The sequence below is a fragment of the Balaenoptera musculus genome, chromosome 3 (assembly GCF_009873245.2).
Source record: "Balaenoptera musculus isolate JJ_BM4_2016_0621 chromosome 3, mBalMus1.pri.v3, whole genome shotgun sequence".
In the NCBI taxonomy this organism is placed as follows: Eukaryota; Metazoa; Chordata; class Mammalia; order Artiodactyla; family Balaenopteridae; genus Balaenoptera; species Balaenoptera musculus.
Window position 1 is genome coordinate 32,597,769 of NC_045787.1, and position 18,549 is coordinate 32,616,317.

An 18,549-nucleotide genomic window follows, 5' to 3' on the forward strand; every position below is an offset into this window, starting at 1 on the left:
CTGATATTCATGAGGAAACAATACAAACAACAGAATGATGTTGTATCAATATATCCACATGGTGCCTTACGCAAAATGTGTAAATACAATTCTAATATGTCCTGTAATTAGTTGAAATCTGGAATGCCCTCTTTTGTTTCTCCTATTACTTATTTGTTACTGTGTCATTTGAGAATAACTGGAGAACCAGATAAATTCTTAGGTTTGTTCATTCATGAAATAATATTTAAGGCATGAGTGCCTGCTTTATCATAAGAAGAATCAAGTTATTTACCTACCCTGTGAGGAGATGCAATATGTTAAAATGCACGTATACAATCCCTGGAAAGAGGTTTTCTTAGGAACCGAAATTGTGAAGGCTCACACAATCTCACTTCATGGTTAAAAAAAAAAAATGGTGAAGCAGTTATAATTATGCCATAAAGTTTTACAATCACTTTTTTTAGTTTTCAGTTCTTCAGGAAGTAGAATATAAAGAAGTGAATAACGAGTAGTCGAAAAAAACTGTTCCCATCACAGAAGAAATTATAGTGTAATTCAAAGTAAAAAGGTAGAGCAATTAGGCTTTTCCAAGAGTTGACCAGGGTTAGGGTTAATTCCTTTACTCGAAAGACTTTTAAATCCCAGTCTCACTCTGCATCAGCCTTTCCAAGGATTCGTGGTGAAGGTATCTAAACACGAACGTAACAGGGCCAAGACACGAAGCTCAGTCTAACCATTCTCACCAGGCGGAGAAGTTCCCCAGAGGAGGAGAAAGGCCTCCGCGGTTAGACAGGCAGCCCTCCCCCCTCACTACCCCTGCCCTGGGGGACAGCGCGCCACCTCTCCGCAGCCGCAGGGCCCTGCCACCTGCGCCGGGAGAGGTTGCTGTCCCGGCTCCTTTTTTCTGCCTGGGGCTGCCCTACCGAGCGCAGCCCACAGCCTGGGCGCTGCCAACTAACTCCTTTCATGGTGAGAAGATGGATTCTTCGTTGTTTCCCCGCCCATGCCGGGTGCCCACCCGCCCATCCACCCACCGCAACCGTCGCGCGCACCCTACTTCTGACCCGGGGCCACGCGCGCACACACCCTATTTCTCCTCCCCGGACCACGCGCGCGCGCGCGCACACACACACCTCGGCCGTTCCAAAGTTGAGTCATAAGCCGCTGACCTCCCTTCCCAGCACCCAGATGTCGCGACCCGCGTGAAGTAGGTGCGAGAAACAGCCCACTTGGAGCGGGAGGCAGTGAGGAAGAAGAGATGCCGGTTTCAGAGCTGGCCCCCCTGGATGCCGACTTCAGAGTACCTAAGAGGGTGCACAGAAGAGCACTGGGGCTTCCCCAGGGTTCCCGCGGACCACTGCTTCTCCGCACCACCTGCCTGAGGCGAGGGGACCAAGTCTCCAACACTGCCCCCCCACCACCTCGTTGGAGGGCGGGAAAGCCGCAGGGAGCCGCCCCCCGAGGCGCGGTGAGATCCGCGCAGCCCGGAGCCCCTCCCTCCAGCCCGCGGAGCTTCCTCGCCGCGCAGAGGAGCGAGCAGGCGCCCCGCCCCCTCCCGGTCTGGCCAATGGGCGCCCGGGCCGCGCACTGTGTGGCCCCGCCTCCGCCAGGGAAACTTGAAGCAGGAGAAAAGTTTGTACAGAGGCTGGAAGGGCAAGAGCGGAGCTCCGAACAGGCAGCGCGAGAGGAAGATGAACGGCCCCAGGTCAGAGCCTCAGGCCGAGTGGACCTCAAGCCGCCCCCAGGGCGCCAAAAGCGGCCTCAGCTGCTGCCGCCAGCCCCGGTAGCCGCCCGCGCTGCCTTGGGCTGGGAAGGAAGGCGGCCCGAGCCGGGGATCGAGGCTCGGTGCCACCTGCGCGCGCGGCAGTACACCTGAGCGCCGTCCGCCCGCGGACGAGACCCGCGGGCTTCGCAAAGCTTGGATCGTCTTTGAAGAAACGAAGGAAAAGAGAAAGAAAAAAAATCCAAGATCAGGCTTCACTGACCCATTTCGCTGTCCTTCTGGTTCTCCAAGTTTTTGAAAGCTGACCACTCTGACCCCTGTTCCGGAAAATTGGCAGCCACCGAGAGAGCAGGCTCTGAGAAGGCAAAGGCTTGGTAAGCTCCACATTGAGCGGGGCAAGGCTGAGGGCAGGTTGAAGGCGTGTCCAGGATATCCGAGGCTTGACCCTGGGGGCTTACGTGGCTGCCATCTCCGCGGCTACCACAGGTGAGATAGGGTTGGAGGCACTGGGCAGAGAGCGGTGGGCGAGCGCCCCTTGAGCCGAGCCAGGGAGGGAGGAGCGCGCTCTCCAAATTATCTTCCGTAACCTGGTTTCAGTGAGACTTTTATTGACTCAGAATCTGTCGGGAAAACGAGCAAAACACTTTTCCCTTGAGATAAGTCTTGTTCATCTTGGCAGTGGATGAGTTGGCTTGGGGGGAGGAGGAGAGAATGGCAGTACCAACGTATAAATATTAATGCCAGTAGAGTGGTGCTGCTGGCAGGACGTATCCGGAGCCTGGAGATTTCGGTAGCCGCAGTTGGTAAGTGGCTACAATCCGCAAGGTAGGATCGAGTTGCTCCCCTGGTCTCCTCAGCATATTGTCTCTTGGGCGCGGGTCTGACACCTTTTTGCAAGTGGTAATTTCCGCTCACCGCGTCTTTGTCTCTCCCCTACCAACCGCAGACCCAGCCTCGCACTCCAAGGCAGTGTACCGCCGGCCACCACCATGGCCACCCCTGGAAGCAACGCATCCGCCCTGGCCTCCGACCGACTGAACAGCCCAGTGACCATCCCGGCGGTGATGTTCATCTTCGGGGTGGTGGGCAACCTGGTGGCCATCGTGGTGCTGTGCAAGTCGCGCAAAGAGCAGAAGGAGACGACTTTCTACACACTGGTATGCGGGCTGGCGGTCACCGACCTGCTGGGCACGTTGCTGGTGAGCCCGGTGACCATCGCCACGTACATGAAGGGCCAGTGGCCCGGGGGCCCCGCGCTGTGCGAGTACAGCACCTTCATCCTGCTCTTCTTCGGCCTGTCGGGGCTCAGCATCATCTGTGCCATGAGTATCGAGCGCTACCTGGCCATCAACCACGCCTACTTCTACAGCCACTACGTGGACAAGCGGCTGGCGGGCCTCACGCTCTTCGCGGTCTACGCGTCCAACGTGCTCTTCTGCGCGCTGCCCAACATGGGCCTCGGCAGCTCGCGGCTGCAGTACCCGGACACCTGGTGCTTCATCGACTGGACCACCAATGTGACGGCGCACGCCGCCTTCTCCTACATGTACGCGGGCTTCAGTTCCTTCCTCATTCTCGCCACCGTGCTCTGCAACGTGCTCGTGTGCGCGGCGCTGCTCCGCATGCACCGTCAGTTCATGCGCCGCACCTCGCTGGGCACCGAGCAGCACCACGGGGCCGCAACCGCCGTCGCCGTGGCCCAGGCCGCCTGCCGGGGCTCCTCGGCCGCCGCCTCCCCCGCCCTGCCGCGCCTCAGCGACTTTCGCCGCCGCCGGAGCTTCCGCCGCATCGCGGGCGCCGAGATCCAGATGGTCATCTTACTCATCGCCACCTCTCTGGTGGTGCTGATCTGCTCCATCCCGCTTGTGGTGAGTGGCTGGGGCCAGGGCCCCACTCGGCCCTTTTCCTGCATCCACCTCCCTCCTCCATCTCCCGCTCCCTCCTCTCCCTCTCATTCCTCGGCCACCAACGCGTCTCCTCCAGGTCGGGGCTGGATCTCCACGCTCTGCTTCTCAGAGCAGGCCCAACCTCTTTTTACGCCCTGTCGCTAAAGAGATGCAGCAGGTGCTTTTCCCCTACATCGCCGTTTCCTTCCCTGAAAGCCGGGTTCTCTCTGTCTCTGTCTCTGTCTCTGTCTCTCTCTCTCGGGACAGCCCCTACCCCTTGCTGCCTGACACTGGTCTTGAGCCTTCCGGGAACACCCGCCGCACTGTCAGATGTGGAGGGGAAACCGTTGTAGTGTGACTTAGCCCCGTCCTCTGCACTGTCTAGGGCAGAATCCGAAACGTCAGGGGTGGTGATCTCTTTGGTGTACACTCCTTACAATAGTGGGGTTTTTAGTGTTTTGATTTATGTCGGGGTTTTTGGTAGCTTATGTAGAATTTTAGAGCTAGAATGGATATTGGATGCATTTTGGTCTAGTCTAACTCCTTCACTTTACACAGGGAGTGACTTGCTTAAAATAATCCAGCAGAGCTAATCTATCAAGCTGAACTCCCTGCTCTTTACCATGCTGGGAAGCACATCGCAGTGCACATGTGGCCCTACACAGGCATGGTCCAGACTCCGGTTCCTTCATTCTCTCTAGGGGCCAGGAAAGCAAGGTTTCTCAGGGGGCATATTAAGGGCAGGCTGATGGACATGCGGTATTGAATTCGAATCCTCAGCTGTGAGAGGTACAGTGCCTTTCTAGAGAAATGGGGTTTTAGAGATGGTCATCTTATTTATTGCCAAGACAAAGCCTTGCAGCTTGAAATGAACCTCAGACCCTTCTGACTCCAAACCCTGCTTCTGTTATATTATGTCATGTCTCCCTCCTAGAACGCTTCTAATTTTGGCCTTCGCAGCAGTGTGTGTATTTGAGTTTTGGTACACTTTATTTTCAGGACACCACCTTCTTTAAAATTGCCTTTGGATTAACTTTCAAAATGTTTTAAAATGTCATAAGCAGAAAGGTTGAAAGCCTACCTAGTTCTCCTCTATTTGCACTAGAAACCCGTGAGCAGATGCACATACTACTGTATCTAGAGTTTCTCATGAAAGCAACTAGTTCTGAGTTTTTCCATCTCTCAGAACACCGCATTCCTGGAAATTCTAAATTATCAACTCAAAAAAGTTTGGGTTTTTTTTTATGCTGACTGGGAGCAAGAGAAAGTGTAACAGGTTATTATTCCTTCTTTTCCCTTATTAATGCTGTTCAGGGATCTTTAATATAAAAATATTATATCCCTGGTAAAATTGACTGTACATGGAAGGAACTTCAAGGTGGCTGAGAGCCAGCATACAGTAGCTTCTTGCCAATTTGTATAAACAGAAGTAAATGTAATTGGCCAGAAGGGCCTTTAAACCATTGCAGGACCCAGTATAATTTACAGAGTTGATTGAGCCACATAAATATATTTTACTGTTTGTAATGGCAACTCAGAATAAAGTGAGATTTTGGAAGAAACAACTCTGCTCCTGCTGGGGCTTCCTTCTGTGGCCTCTGCCTTATGTTTTACAGAACAGTAAATGCCAAAGTGAGTTGCTGTTGTTTGCAGAACATGCACTTTAAGGAACAGAGGAATTAGAGCTAGAAGCTTAGCAACATGCACATACTTTTAAAATGTGTTTTGGTTGGAGATAAGCATGTGAAGCTGTTGATTACCGCACACAGTCACAGATGAATTGTTTTCTTCAAGCCTCTTATGGGCTGAGATAGCAGATCTGACCCGATGGTGCAGGGCCATTTATCACAAAGCGTTTGACATTATTTGAGAAGCAAGAGGCAAGAAATTATAGGAGCTATATTTGTGGTTTGCAAATTAACCACATTTTAACTAACAGGGACTATACGCTATAGAAAGTCAGTATCTTGTAGTAGATATTAAGTCATTTTACCCTGAAAATTGACAATGGCTCAGCTGAGAAGTAATCACATGGACATACCTTTGTAAGTAATAAGGAATCATACAAGTAATGGCAGCTTCAGTTTTTAGCCTTTAGTTTTGGCCACTAAAATCTAATTTCAGAATCAATTTAATTGTAAATTAATGATAAGAATAGTGTCATTGTACTACTCACCCAGCCACAGTTTAGCAATTACTGAAAGAATTAAAAGGGAAACATCCACAACTGTAGCCTTCCTTGGGTTACTTTTACAACTTCCTTGTTTTTTCATGTTTCTCTTATTCATATTGTAATTTAAGTTGAAAGTTTCTGAACTTTGACATTTAAAACAGATCTATCTTCAGTTCCAAGGAAACGAATGAAGCATCTCTTTTAACTTTATCAAATAAAGATGGTCATTAATCCTATTTGAGGCAAATCAAACCCTTCGAAACATTTAAAATGCTTTGGAAATAATAGAGCAAATACAGTTTATGTGCAGTTTAGCAAAGCTTGACTCACAACATATAAGGAAAACAAGCAGTCACTGCAAAGGACCCACATTTTTTATATTTTGGACACCAGGGAAGGAGAAACTACAGTGGCTCTTAGAGGGCAGTTGATATTGAATTTAGGATCAAAAGTAAATTTTAATTTGTTATCCAAAATATATATGTCGCATAAATAGACCTTGGAATGGAAATTTGAGAAAGGCTGGAAAATTAGTTGTGGATATATAAGGAACTGTGCTGAAGTTGCAAAATTTTCTAAAGCGAGTCATAAACAATGAACAGAAAAGATGTAAATACAATGGACAGGGAACATTACATGACAAGGTTTAGTGGGAAGGTGGTGGTTGTCATTTTGTCTATTCTATTTATAACCAGGCTCTGGTTTTTAAAATACAAGAGAAGCTAAAGAAATGAAAGACTCTATGCTTAAGATAAATAAAAGGGATTGAATTCTTTAGAAATATGTGAGACAGCCTCCTAAGGTCCTGGTGTTAAATGCTGCAGCTGGATCAACGTCTGGAGCCTAATTTTGCAGTTACTAATGTTACGATAATGATTATAATCCAATCTTTTGCCTCAGGGCTAAACAGTTACACTGTAGGATTTGAAAAGGCATTTTCCCCCCATGCACAGGCAAGCCATGGCAGTATTTACTGCTTACTTGTTTCTTTATTTTCTTTCTTCTTACTCTGAAGTAGCAAGCATTCATCTCTGTTAAGGGCAGAATGGCCAATTTGGTTCATCTTCTGCCTGGGACGGGTGAAACTTAGGTCTTCAGGAAAATAGCTTCCTGTAAGTGTTTATTTGTTTCCTTACTATAAACTAGTTGTCTGCATAAAGACTTCATCAGCATCTGATCAGCAAAGGTTTATTAGAGCAGAAGAAAGCTGTGTAGACTTTTGTTTACTGTAGGCAGACTGGAAGTGGAATCTTAAAACAACTGATGGGGTTTCAGATGAGTAAAAATCACATCTAGAGGTACATGAGGAATACCATAAATCCAGGCACTATTACAGCAGAACCTGAAGGATCTGATTATTTTTTTCAAATATATTTGGCTAAATTAAAAAATAGCAATGCCCCAAAGCAGATTTTTAGCCATAACATAAAATTGCAGACCCAGCAGTAAGTCCCTTGAAGACTGCAAAGCAGCACATAAAAGTAAGGTGTTTTCCCTGCATCTCATCTGAGTCTTAAAAAAAGCTCTAGGCAGAAAGGAGGGCTGGCTAATATCTTCGCTCCTTCTGCACCTCGGATTCCTCAACTGCAGATGAAGACTATATCATGCTACTTCCTGGGTGGCTGTGGGTGAGTTCTAGTCTAATGTTCCTTTCGCCATGCTGTGCTGACCTGTCAAGGCTTGGTTATGGAACATTTGCTAATAAGATATTTTTCCCCCAGAGCTGAAGTGATTCTTGCAGGCTCCTATTAGAATGTTGAAAGTTAGAGTTTAAAAAAACAAACACTTGGGCCGGGAAGATCCCACATGCCACGGAGCAACTAAGCCCGTGCGCCACAACTACTGAGCCTGCGCTCTGGAGCCCACGAGCCACAACTGCTGAGCCCACGTGCCACAACTACTGAAGCCCGCGCACCTACTCTCGCCGTAACTATAGAAAGCCCGTGCACAGCAACGAAGACCCAACGCAGCCAAAAATAAATAAATTAAATAAAATAAATTTATTAAAAAAAAAAAAAAACAAACACTTCATAAATAAATTTTCAATGTACAGACCTGACCTACAGAGACGAGGCACTTCGCCTGCAGTTAAATGGCCAGTTAGTGAGGCAGAGGGAAGGAGAACAGAGCTGTCACTCCACCACACAGCCAAGCACTCTCTCCACTCTCCTTTACTTAGAGATTTTTTTGTCACTAAATTAAAAAAAAAAAAGGTAAGCATTTCTAGTACCAGCTGTGTCAATTTTGGACTCTTCACAGGGCAGTTAGATAACCGAGCACACACAGATCACTCCTTTTATGTGCTCAGAACAGAACAAGGAGCACACACACACAAATCCAGTTACAGGTTCTTGTCATTTGTTGGAAAACATTTCTACCTCGACAGTCAACTACCAAATCAGTCTAATCAAAATTTCAACATTCTTTTTCAATTAGACATTCCCCGCCAACAAGTTAATTCTTAAACAGGAAGTATGTGTTTTTGATACCGTGTCATTAACTATATACCCCAAAGCTACCTCTAAGCTGTGGTTTAAAAATTATTGGTATATTCCGCAGTGGCCAAGCCTCCACATATTTGTACTAAGCCCTTTCATAATTTGCTCATAAATTCTTTACGGAGCAGAGCCAGGATCTGAACAGAACGTGGGCATTCATCTTTACAACATGTAGCCTCCCTTATAGCTTTCCTGTCATCACATCTAATTTTGAATTTATCATCTTTTCTCCAAGTTATGTTCCAATGCTCCTGAATCCTAATGTCTAGTCATCTTTGAGAAGTTTAGAATATTGTCGTGTATGCCAATTTTAACAATAAGCCACAGGCGCAAATCTGCAGCTACTGAAAAATAGACTAACTTTTAAAATTGCAAGAGACTGTATGTGTTGTTTGTATTCAGTGATTCTTTTAAGGTGTTCCCCCGCCCGCCTCTGACTCAGAGGTTCAGTTTTCTCAGCAGCACACTCTTCCAAAACTGAAAACTGCCTGAACGTGTTTATTTGTGTAACAAGAGCCCATTGGACAGGAATTGCAGAAAAGTGCTTTCCCCTCCCTACATGACACTGAAGTCCTGCTGTGTGGATGGTCCCATCTTAATCTGGGGTTTCCCCCCTTTCGGCAGAGCAAATCAAGTAGCCTTTAAAGTGAGGCAGAGATGGCTATATTTTTTTCAAACCTTATGAAGTGCGTGGGCATTTTGTTCTTTTTTGCCTTCTTTTTCTCTACTTCAAGTCAGTCTCCAATGAGAACATGCTGCAAAGGAAAACTCTTTCATCTTGATTTTTTTCAAATGATTTGACCAACTTTTGAGAATGTTTTTACCTGAATTTGGAATGTTGCTTTTCAAACTCATGTTTATTGCTACCCCGTGAGCTCTCCTTTCCTGAGAAGACATTAAATGACCAGGTTCAGTAGCTTGTATTAATGGTAAGCACCCCCCCGACCATGGAACTCTGAAATAAGGCTCTCTTTCATTCCCTTAACAGTAGTCAGAATTAATTACTGCTGAACATGAAGTGAGCCACAAAGATGATTCTTTCCTTGCCTCTCGTCACCTTTGATTATGAAAGTCCATTATTAATTTTTTTACAACACTCTGACTTTTCTGAAAGGTCATGGGAATTTAAAAATTGAATGGTAACTCCTAATATTACATTCCCTTAAATAGCTACAAATTTCATTCCTTCTATATCCATTTCAGCTGTTCAAAATTCTTCCTCCTTTCAGTAGTAACCATGTTTCCCTAGAGGAAGCGGTGGGAGAAACAACTAGCAATAAAACATTTCTGTTAAAAATTTGAGAAATGCAAAGTTTAGAATTAACCAAGATTCTGTTCTGAAAGAGGGTCTTGGAGGTGGCTGGGCAAAACTCTTCCTTTTTATTTTTTTAATTAATTAATTAATTTATTTATTTTTGGCTGTGTTGGGTCTTCGTTTCTGTGCGAGGGCTTTCTCTAGTTGTGGCGAGCGGGGGCCACTCTTCATCGCGGTGCGCGGGCCTTTCACTGTCGCGGCCTCTCTTGCTGCGGAGCACAGGCTCCAGACGCGCAGGCTCAGTAGTTGTGGCTCACGGGCCTAGTTGCTCCGCGGCATGTGGGATCTTCCCAGAAGAGCCCGTGTCCCCTGCGTTGGCAGACAGATTCTAAACCACTGCGCCCCCAGGGAAGCCCGCAAAACGCTTCTTAAGCGGCCTGTGGGACCAAAAACTCCCAAGTGGAGCAACACTGCCACCTAGAGGCTGGAAGTCTCAAATTCGCACAAATCCTGCCTTAGGTTTTTCACTAGAGGCTGCTACACACCAGGGAGGGCCTGATACTAACAGATTTAAATCTATCCTTTCTTTCACCCTTAGGAACCTACTGTGTGATGCGAGTAAAATACAGATCTCACGCTTTTTACCAATAATTCCCTTGTCAGGAAATAATTCTTAAACAGAAAGCCATCCGGCCTTAAAACAGAAAAAGCAACATGGAAGTCATCTGGAGACCTGGGGCCCAGACCAAAATCGCCCACCAACAGGGTGGGGGATCTAAATAAGGTTCTCAAAACGTCCAGGTTTCTGTAACACTTCATCTGAGAAAAGGTCCGTAGACCTGAGGGAATCTCAGTGCCCAGGCGCAGCTGAGAACCTCAATAAAGAGTATGGTGGAAGGAAACCAAGATGCTTTGTTTCACTGGTTTTTGAAAGGATAGACAATCAGTCATCCTTTGTCTTGATAGTATCATTTATCCAAACATGGTTTCTAATAGTATTTTAAGAGTAGTCATCATAAACTGCTGTTCATTCTAGTTCAGTTTTTATTTAGCTGTCTTCCAGAGATCAAGGTAATTTCATCTTAGAGCCATTTGACCGCGTTATTCTATGAGATTTGCAGGACTGTAATTGCTTATTCAAAACACTTAGCACCAGATGTGTTTTCAATTCAGAACTTCTTGGCTTTTAGAAGAGTTATTTAGTAATACACTAAATGTATAAATGTATAAAATGTAATATCCCCATCAGAACTGGAACAGGACCTCTGGAGCAAAACATAGGAATATTCACATTAAGTGGAATAAATAAAATTATAAATCACCTCATGGTCTAGTCAGTTCAGGTTTTACAACCAAAAACAAAACAAAGCAAATGAATAACAAAACAATAACAACTTCTTGATAAAGGATTATAAGCCTGTGGTTGACTGAGGTCTGAACTCCAGTGTAGGAAGAAACAGAAATGCAGTTACACCTCACTGATCTATAGCATCATCTAGAAATAAGTTTCATAGAAGTTGAGTTTTGCAGATTAATGAAATTTATTTACACATTTTAGACTTTTTTATCCAATTTGTTATAAATCTTTCTAAAATATCCCTATTCTTTCTTAGTGACTCATACACCATGAATATTAATTATTATACTGTATGGCAAAGTGGCAATGTCATCAACTCTTATTAAAGTTAGAGATATTTGTCCCTAATTAAATGGCTCCAGCTATGCTTTTATGAGTTCTTTCTTCTTTTTATGGTTTTTAATGCATCCTCCTTGGCTGTGAGACTCACTTCTTACTTCTCCCTAATCTTAAATAATTACTGAAGGCAATAATAATTATCAAATAATTACTAAAGACAGATGGCAGTTATCTTAAAACCACTATTTTTATATGAATTACAGTGAGATTTTTTTAAATTAATTAATTAATTAATTTTTAAATTTTTGGCTGTGTTGGGTCTTCGCTTCTGTGAGGGCTTTGTCTAGTTGCGGCAAGCGGGGGCCACTCTTCATCGCGGTGCGCGGGCCTCTCACTATCGCGGCCTCTCTTGTTGCAGAGCACAGGCTCCAGACGCGCAGGCTCAGTAGTTGTGGCTCACGGGCCTAGTTGCTCCACGGCATGTGGGATCCTCCCAGACCAGGGCCCGAACCCGTGTCCCCCGCATTGGCAGGCAGACTCTCAACCACTGCACCACCAGGGAAGCCCCCTGCAGTGAGATTTTTATATAAAAGATCCTGGTGGAATTAGAAGTAAGACCCAGACATCATCATCATCATCCTCCTCCTTTAAGAGAAAAATTCTGGGGGTTTTTTTGCATTTATATATATATATACACACATATTTATTTATTGAGATATAATTGTTATATATTTGTTTCAGGTGCACAGCATAAGGATTCAATATTTTTATATATTGCAAAATAATCACCACAATAAGTCTAATTAACATCTATCCCCACACATAATTACAAGATATTTTTCTTATGATGAGAGCTTCTAAGATCTGCTCTTCAGGAGTAAATGTGAAAGTGTACATTTAACAAGTACTTTTATGAAGCAGACTCACAGGTATAGAGAACAAACTAGTGGTTACTAGTGGGGAGAGGGAAGGGGGAGGGGCAACAAAGGAGTGGGGATTAAGAGGTACAAGCTATTAGGTATTAAATAAGGTACAAGAATATATTCTACAACACAGGGAATACAGCCAATATTATATAATAACTATAAATGGAGTATAACCTTTCAAAATTGTGAATCACTCTATTGTACACCTGTAATTTACATAACATTGTACATCAACTATACTTCAATTTTTTAAAAAGAGAAAAAAATAATAAGTGCTTCTACCTCTAAGGAATAAAATGATAGTCTTCCTTAAGTTTACACAAATTCATACTCTTTTCATTGAGTCATTTGAAGTTCCCAGAAGTTGGCATATCATTTCATTCTTCCATGACTTTGCACATAGAATTACTCTACTTAAAATGCTATGTCTGGGCTTCCCTGGTGGCGCAGTGGTTGAGAATCCGCCTGCCAATGCAGGGGACACGGGTTCGAGCCCTGGTCCAGGAAGATCCCACATGCCACAGAGCAACTAAAACCGTGCGCCACAACTACTGAGCCTGTGCTCTAGAGCCCGCGAGCCACAACTACTGAGCCCACTTGCCACAACTACCGAAGCGTGTGCGCCTAGAGCCCGTGCTCCACAACAAGAGAAGCCACCACAATGAGAAGCCTGTGCACCGCGACGGAAGAGTAGCCCCTGCTCGCTGCAACTAGAGAAAGCCCGTGCGCAGCAACAAAGACCCAACGCAGCCAAAAATAAATAAAATAAAATGCTATGTCCTTCCTTCTAAATTCAGCAAACTCCCAGTCATCCATCAAAACTCAGTCCAAGCTCCTCTCCCACAGGAAGCATCTTCTGATGCCCTCCCCTCCAGGTCTGGGTTAGCTGTGCCCCCTGTAAATGCCTCTCATCATTTACCCCCAGCAATAGTTGATCTACCTTCCTGTTTTGCATGCTGTAGGTTACTCTCTGCCTTCAAGTGTTGTTTGGTCTTTAATGCAACTTTTTGTGCCCAGAACCTATCACAATGCCTAACACACAATAAAGGCTTACTATTAAATGATTAAATGCATGAAAGAATATGAGTAAATAAGTGATTACAGTAAGAGCAAAAACGTTTAACTGTCAAAAATAAGACTCCACAACAGCAAAAAGGCCATTAGGGTCTCCTTGTGTTTACTTCATTCATGCCATCCCGGCCTGTGCTGGGCTGGCAGACGTGCCCCTTCCCTTGAATAGCTCAAACTGCACTCGAATGAGTTGTCATCCCTGTTGGGCTGTCCAGAGTGCTCTTGGCTGTTTACTGGCTCAAATGCTCCACAGACACAAAGGAGGGATGGATTCCCTGAGTGGCAGTTGTTGAGCAAAACTACAGTTCCCAGGCAGCAGGGAGCCAGTGAAGGTTTAGCAGCCAAGTAGCATAATCAGATCTGCATTTTAGAAATAATCTCCTGGTGGTAGTTTGGAGGATGGATTGGAAAGAATAGAAATCGGAGGTGGGAAAGCTAGTTTGGTGGTTGATGCAGTTATCCAGGTGAGGAATGCAGTTAGAGGGGAAAAAGGGGGAAAGGTTTTCTTTTTTTCTTCTTTTCATTTATTGTATTTATTTATTTATTGACATATAGTTAGCTTATAGAAAAGATTTTTGAAGGAAGACTTGATAACACTAGATGATTATTATAACTGGGGAACAGATTCATATAGAGAAAATAAAAACTGTTCTCTGGTCATGCTAGATGATAATAGATTCAGATATTGGTTTAAAAGTTTCCAGGCTATTCTTTCTAGATCCTAAAATAAATTTCTGGGCTTTTCTGTGATTAGATGATTAGTTGACTTCCAAAATAAGTTTCATTTAAATATATACAAAGCCAACTGGCATAAAGGAAATCAGTGCCTATTGGGGAAAAAAGGATACTTCATTAGAATTACAAAAACTTGAAAGCACTCACAGAAATGAAGTTAATAAAATTCTTCTCCAGGGAACTTCATGCATATGTTACCTGTACATACATTGCATTCTTTTATACCATCTTTGATCTTGGGAAGATATTCATAAGGTAGTTACAAATATATTAAAGTTACACTGACTTGAAACATAAATGTTAATCGGTGGTTTTTCTGAAGCTAATTGTGTATGCTGCTCTTTTCCTGGCACTTATTAACAGAAAAGAGGGCAGCTACCTAATGTTACTAAGTTAGACATTGCATAAAAATGTTTCTCCCAGTTGCTTAATGATAAACACTAAATGTGGGCATCTCATTTACACAGGTGCGGGTGTTCATCAACCAGTTATATCAGCCAAATTTGGAGCGAGTAATCAGCAAAAACCCAGATTTGCAGGCCATCCGAATTGCTGCTGTGAACCCCATCCTGGATCCCTGGATATACATCCTCCTGCGGAAGACAGTGCTCAGTAAAGCAATAGAGAAGATCAAATGCCTCTTCTGCCGCATCGGGGGTTCGCGCAGAGAGCGTTCGGGGCAGCACTGCTCAGACAGTAGAAGGACATCCTCCGCCGTGTCCGGCCACTCTCGCTCCTTCCTCTCCCGGGAGCTGAAGGAGGTCAGCAGCACGTCTCAGACCCTCCTTTACATGCCAGACCTCAGTGAAAATGGCCTTGGAGGCAGGAATTTGCTTCCGGGCGTGCCTGGCATGGGCCTGACCCAAACAGACAGCACATCACTTAGGACTCTGCGAATATCAGAAACCTCAGACTCCTCACAGGGGCAGGACTCGGAGAGTGTCTTACTGGTGGACGAGGTTGGTGGGAGTGGCAGAGCTGGACCTGCCCCAAAGGGGAGCTCCCTGCAAGTCACATTTCCCAATGAAACACTGAACTTATCAGAAAAATGTATATAGTAGTGAAGGAAAGAAATACAGCACTATTTCTGGAAGTTCTAAGATCCTGTGCAATAGACACATAAATGAACTGTTTAGCCGTGCTCAGAAGGGCCCTCTTCATTCTACAATGCACATTAGAGAATATCCTGGCTTTTGAGCACTTTTCAAACAATCAAGTTGATTCCTATGGGTCCCGAGGTCTGAAGCACATTGGTTGCCACCTCGCTATGATACAGGATTTCGGTTACAACTTGATGGCTGGGAAGATGTACCCTCAGTTTTTCTACTTGATAGGAGGATGGCATAAGTTTGTTATTTTCATAACATCAAGAGCTTTATATCTGGCACACAGCAGAAGGCCAGGTACAGAAGGGCTCTATTCCAATAAACTAGGAGGACTATCTTATGGATGATTTAAGTGTCTCACTAAAGCATGAAATGTGAATTTTATTGTTGTAAATATGATTTAAGGTATTTAAAGTATTGTCTTCTCTGTGAGAAGGTTTATTGTTAATACAAGGTATAATAAAATTATGGTAACCCCTCTCCCCCTAGTATAACCAGCTGAAGTTGCAGATGTTAGATATTTTTCATAACCAAGGTTCAGGCTATGGTGTTGAAAATTCACAGTGAGAGTCATATCTATAAAAAAGATATAAATTTTTAAAAGAAAGAGTTTAGCACTATTAAAGGAATAAAGCAAAATACTATTTAAGACATGAAAATTACAGGCCAAAATATTAAAGTTCTTTCTAAGCTATGTGTAATACATAGTGAAAAACGTTTAGTGATGCCGCATGCATTTATCCAGAAAACTGATTTCAGGAGAACCTAACATGCTGATAAATATTTTGTACTTCTGTCCTCTCTAGCTGGTACTTTTTAAAATGTAACATAAATTTTAAAAAGTGTTTAATAAGTAACCCATAATTGAAGTGTATAATATAAAAATAAAAAGTCTAAGCAGCTTGTTTTCCCCCCAGAAGTGTGCATAGTTTTACTTTCCTAAGGAATGATCTAGAATATTCTTTAAAATTTAAGAGAAAGGCAGATTGCACCATGAAGGGCTTTACTTGGAGGCGTGGAAGGATTGGTTAAATTAGCCTTTCACAGATGTCACAACAGAAGGGGTACAGAAATTGGGCATGTAAGGGTCATCTTCTAAAAGTTTTGTGTTAACGCCCAGTAATGCTGTACACATATTTGAAGGACCTTCTCAAAGAAATATTAAGCATGTTTTGTTGCTTAAAGTGTTTGTTTTCGTGAATTGCTTGGTTGTAATTAAATTGAGCCTGATAGTGATGTGGTTTTAAGCAGTTGTACCAACTGAAATTATTTTGGAGATTAAAATAAATAAATACAGTCAGTCTGAGTTCCATATCATCAGTTTCGGAAAACTCGTGTGATTTTTGTGTGTTTGTTTCAGGTCATCTTTCATCTTTTTAAATTGAAATATTTAAAATTTTTTATTTTAAAATAATGTCGAAGGTAAAGTTACAAGAATAGCACAGAGCCTTGGATCCACTTAATGAAGACGGGCATTTAGAAACCAAGATCTGGGTGCGAAGTGTACTCAAAATTACCAGTCTGTATGGATAGTAGGGGAGACAGTATTATGCTTTACTTGCTACATGTAAAGGATCCAAATATTTAATATTAAAAAATTAGCATAAACTTGTGACCCTTCCTACTTGTTAATTCTCTAGATCAGTGCTTTTCAAACTTTAGCATGCATCACAGTCATCTGCAAGTCTTGTGAAAACACGAAGTTTCTGATTCAGTAGGTCTGGGGTATATCCTAGGTGATGCTGATTCTGGCAGTATTAAAACACACTGAGTAGCAACAATCCCCAGGAGTGAGGGTATGATTTTTTTTTTTTGCGATTTTTTTTTTTTTAGAGAGATTTTTGGATGATATCAGAAAAACAAGACTGTCATCTTCACAGTCCTGATGGCTTAGTGATTTTCGGCTGAGGGAGGGCTACCTCAGAAAAGGAGATCTGGCTCAAACTTCTGAAATGTTGTATTTTACCGTGCTAACCAATGAATAAGAAACAATGTTTTCAGAGAATATTTTACTTGTGAGAGAAGCTTTTGTTTTTCTTCCATGTATATGGACAATGAGACAACATCTAAATTTATGTATAAATGAATATATATATTCATCACCCATGTTCATGGAGGAAAAACAAAGCCTCATTCAGAAGTTAGCATTACTAATAGTCAAGGCATAATCTCACTCATCCTTTACTTCGGGTTCACCACCCAGAATGCTGATTCTGGCTTATTCTTTTTTTTTTTTTAATTGGAATAAAACTCACATATAATAAAATTTGCCTTGTAAAGTACTGTAGCGTATTCACAGAGTGCAACCATGACTCCTAATTCCGGAACATGTTAATCACCCCCAAAAGAAACCACATACCCATTTGCAGTCACTCCCAATTCACCTTTCCCCCTAGACCCTGGCAACCACTGTATCTCTATGGATTTGCCTATTCTGGACAGAAATGTAATCATACAATATGTGGCCTTTACTGTCTGCATAATATTTTCAAAGTTCATCCATGTTGCAGCATGAATCAGTACTTCATTCCTGATTTATGGCTGGATAATATTTCATTGTGTGAATATACCACATTTCGTTCATCCATGCATCAGTTGATGAGCATTTGGGTTGATTCCATTATTTGGCTGTTATTAATATTGCTGATAGCCACAGTTGTGTACAAGTATTTGTGGGAACATATTGTTTTCAATTCCCTATATACCTGGGAGTGAAACTGCTGGGTCATTTATTAAGTATATATTTAACTTTTTGAGGAACTGCCAAATGTTTTCCCAAGTGACTGCACCATTTTACATTCCCACCAGCAATATACAAGCGTTTCAAGTTCTCCACATCCTCATCAATACGTGTTATTGTCTTTTTAAATTATTACGGTCATCCTAATGGGTATGAAGTGGTGTCTCACTGTGGTTTCGATTTGCATTTCCCTAGTGACAAATGATGTTGAGAATCTTTTTTTTATAATTTTTTTAAATGGTAATTTTATATATATTTTTAATTTATTTATTTTTGGCTGCGTTGGGTCTCCGTTGCTGCACTCGGGCTTCTCATTGTGGTGGCTTCTCTTGTTGCGGAGCAAGGGCTCTAGGCGCACGGGCTTCAGAAGTTGTGGCACGTGGGCTCAGTAGTTGTGGCTCACGGGCTCTGGAGCACAGGCTCACTAGTTGTGGTGCATGGGTTTAGTTGCTCTGTGGCATGTGGGATCTTCCCAGACCAGGGCTCAAACCCGTGTCCCCTGCATTGGCAGGCAGATTCTTAACCACTGCACCACCAGGGAAGTCCCAATGTTGAGAATCTTTTTGTATGCATACTGGCCATTTGTATATCTTCTCTGGAGAAATGCCCATTCAAATCATTTGTGCATTTTTAAATTGGATATTATGTCTGTATTAGTTTGCTAGGGCTGCCATAACAAAGTACCATAGACTGGTTGTCTTCAACAACAGAAATTTATTTTCTCACAGTTCTGGAGGTTGAAGGTCCAAGATAAAGGCACTGGCAGATTTGGTTTCTCCCAAGGCCTCTCTCCTTGGCTTGTGATGGTTGCCTTCTTG

At 43.4% G+C, this 18,549-nt stretch overlaps 1 protein-coding gene across 2 annotated transcripts; it reads left to right on the forward strand.

Moving 5' to 3' along the window:
- The first annotated feature begins 1,635 nt into the window (after positions 1-1,635).
- On the forward strand, positions 1,636-16,303 carry PTGER4 (prostaglandin E receptor 4). 2 transcript variants are annotated; one of them, XM_036849187.1, is made up of 3 exons: positions 1,636-2,191; positions 2,652-3,573; positions 14,353-16,303. In XM_036849187.1, exons 2-3 carry the CDS (start codon positions 2,695-2,697, stop codon positions 14,941-14,943), a joined length of 1,470 nt encoding a protein of 489 aa, XP_036705082.1. In that variant the 5' UTR covers positions 1,636-2,191; positions 2,652-2,694; the 3' UTR covers positions 14,944-16,303. The 2 variants fall into 2 exon arrangements, with proteins under 2 accessions (XP_036705082.1, XP_036705081.1); XM_036849186.1 differs by having other exon boundaries at positions 1,636-2,079.
- Positions 16,304-18,549: the final 2,246 nt, after the last annotated feature.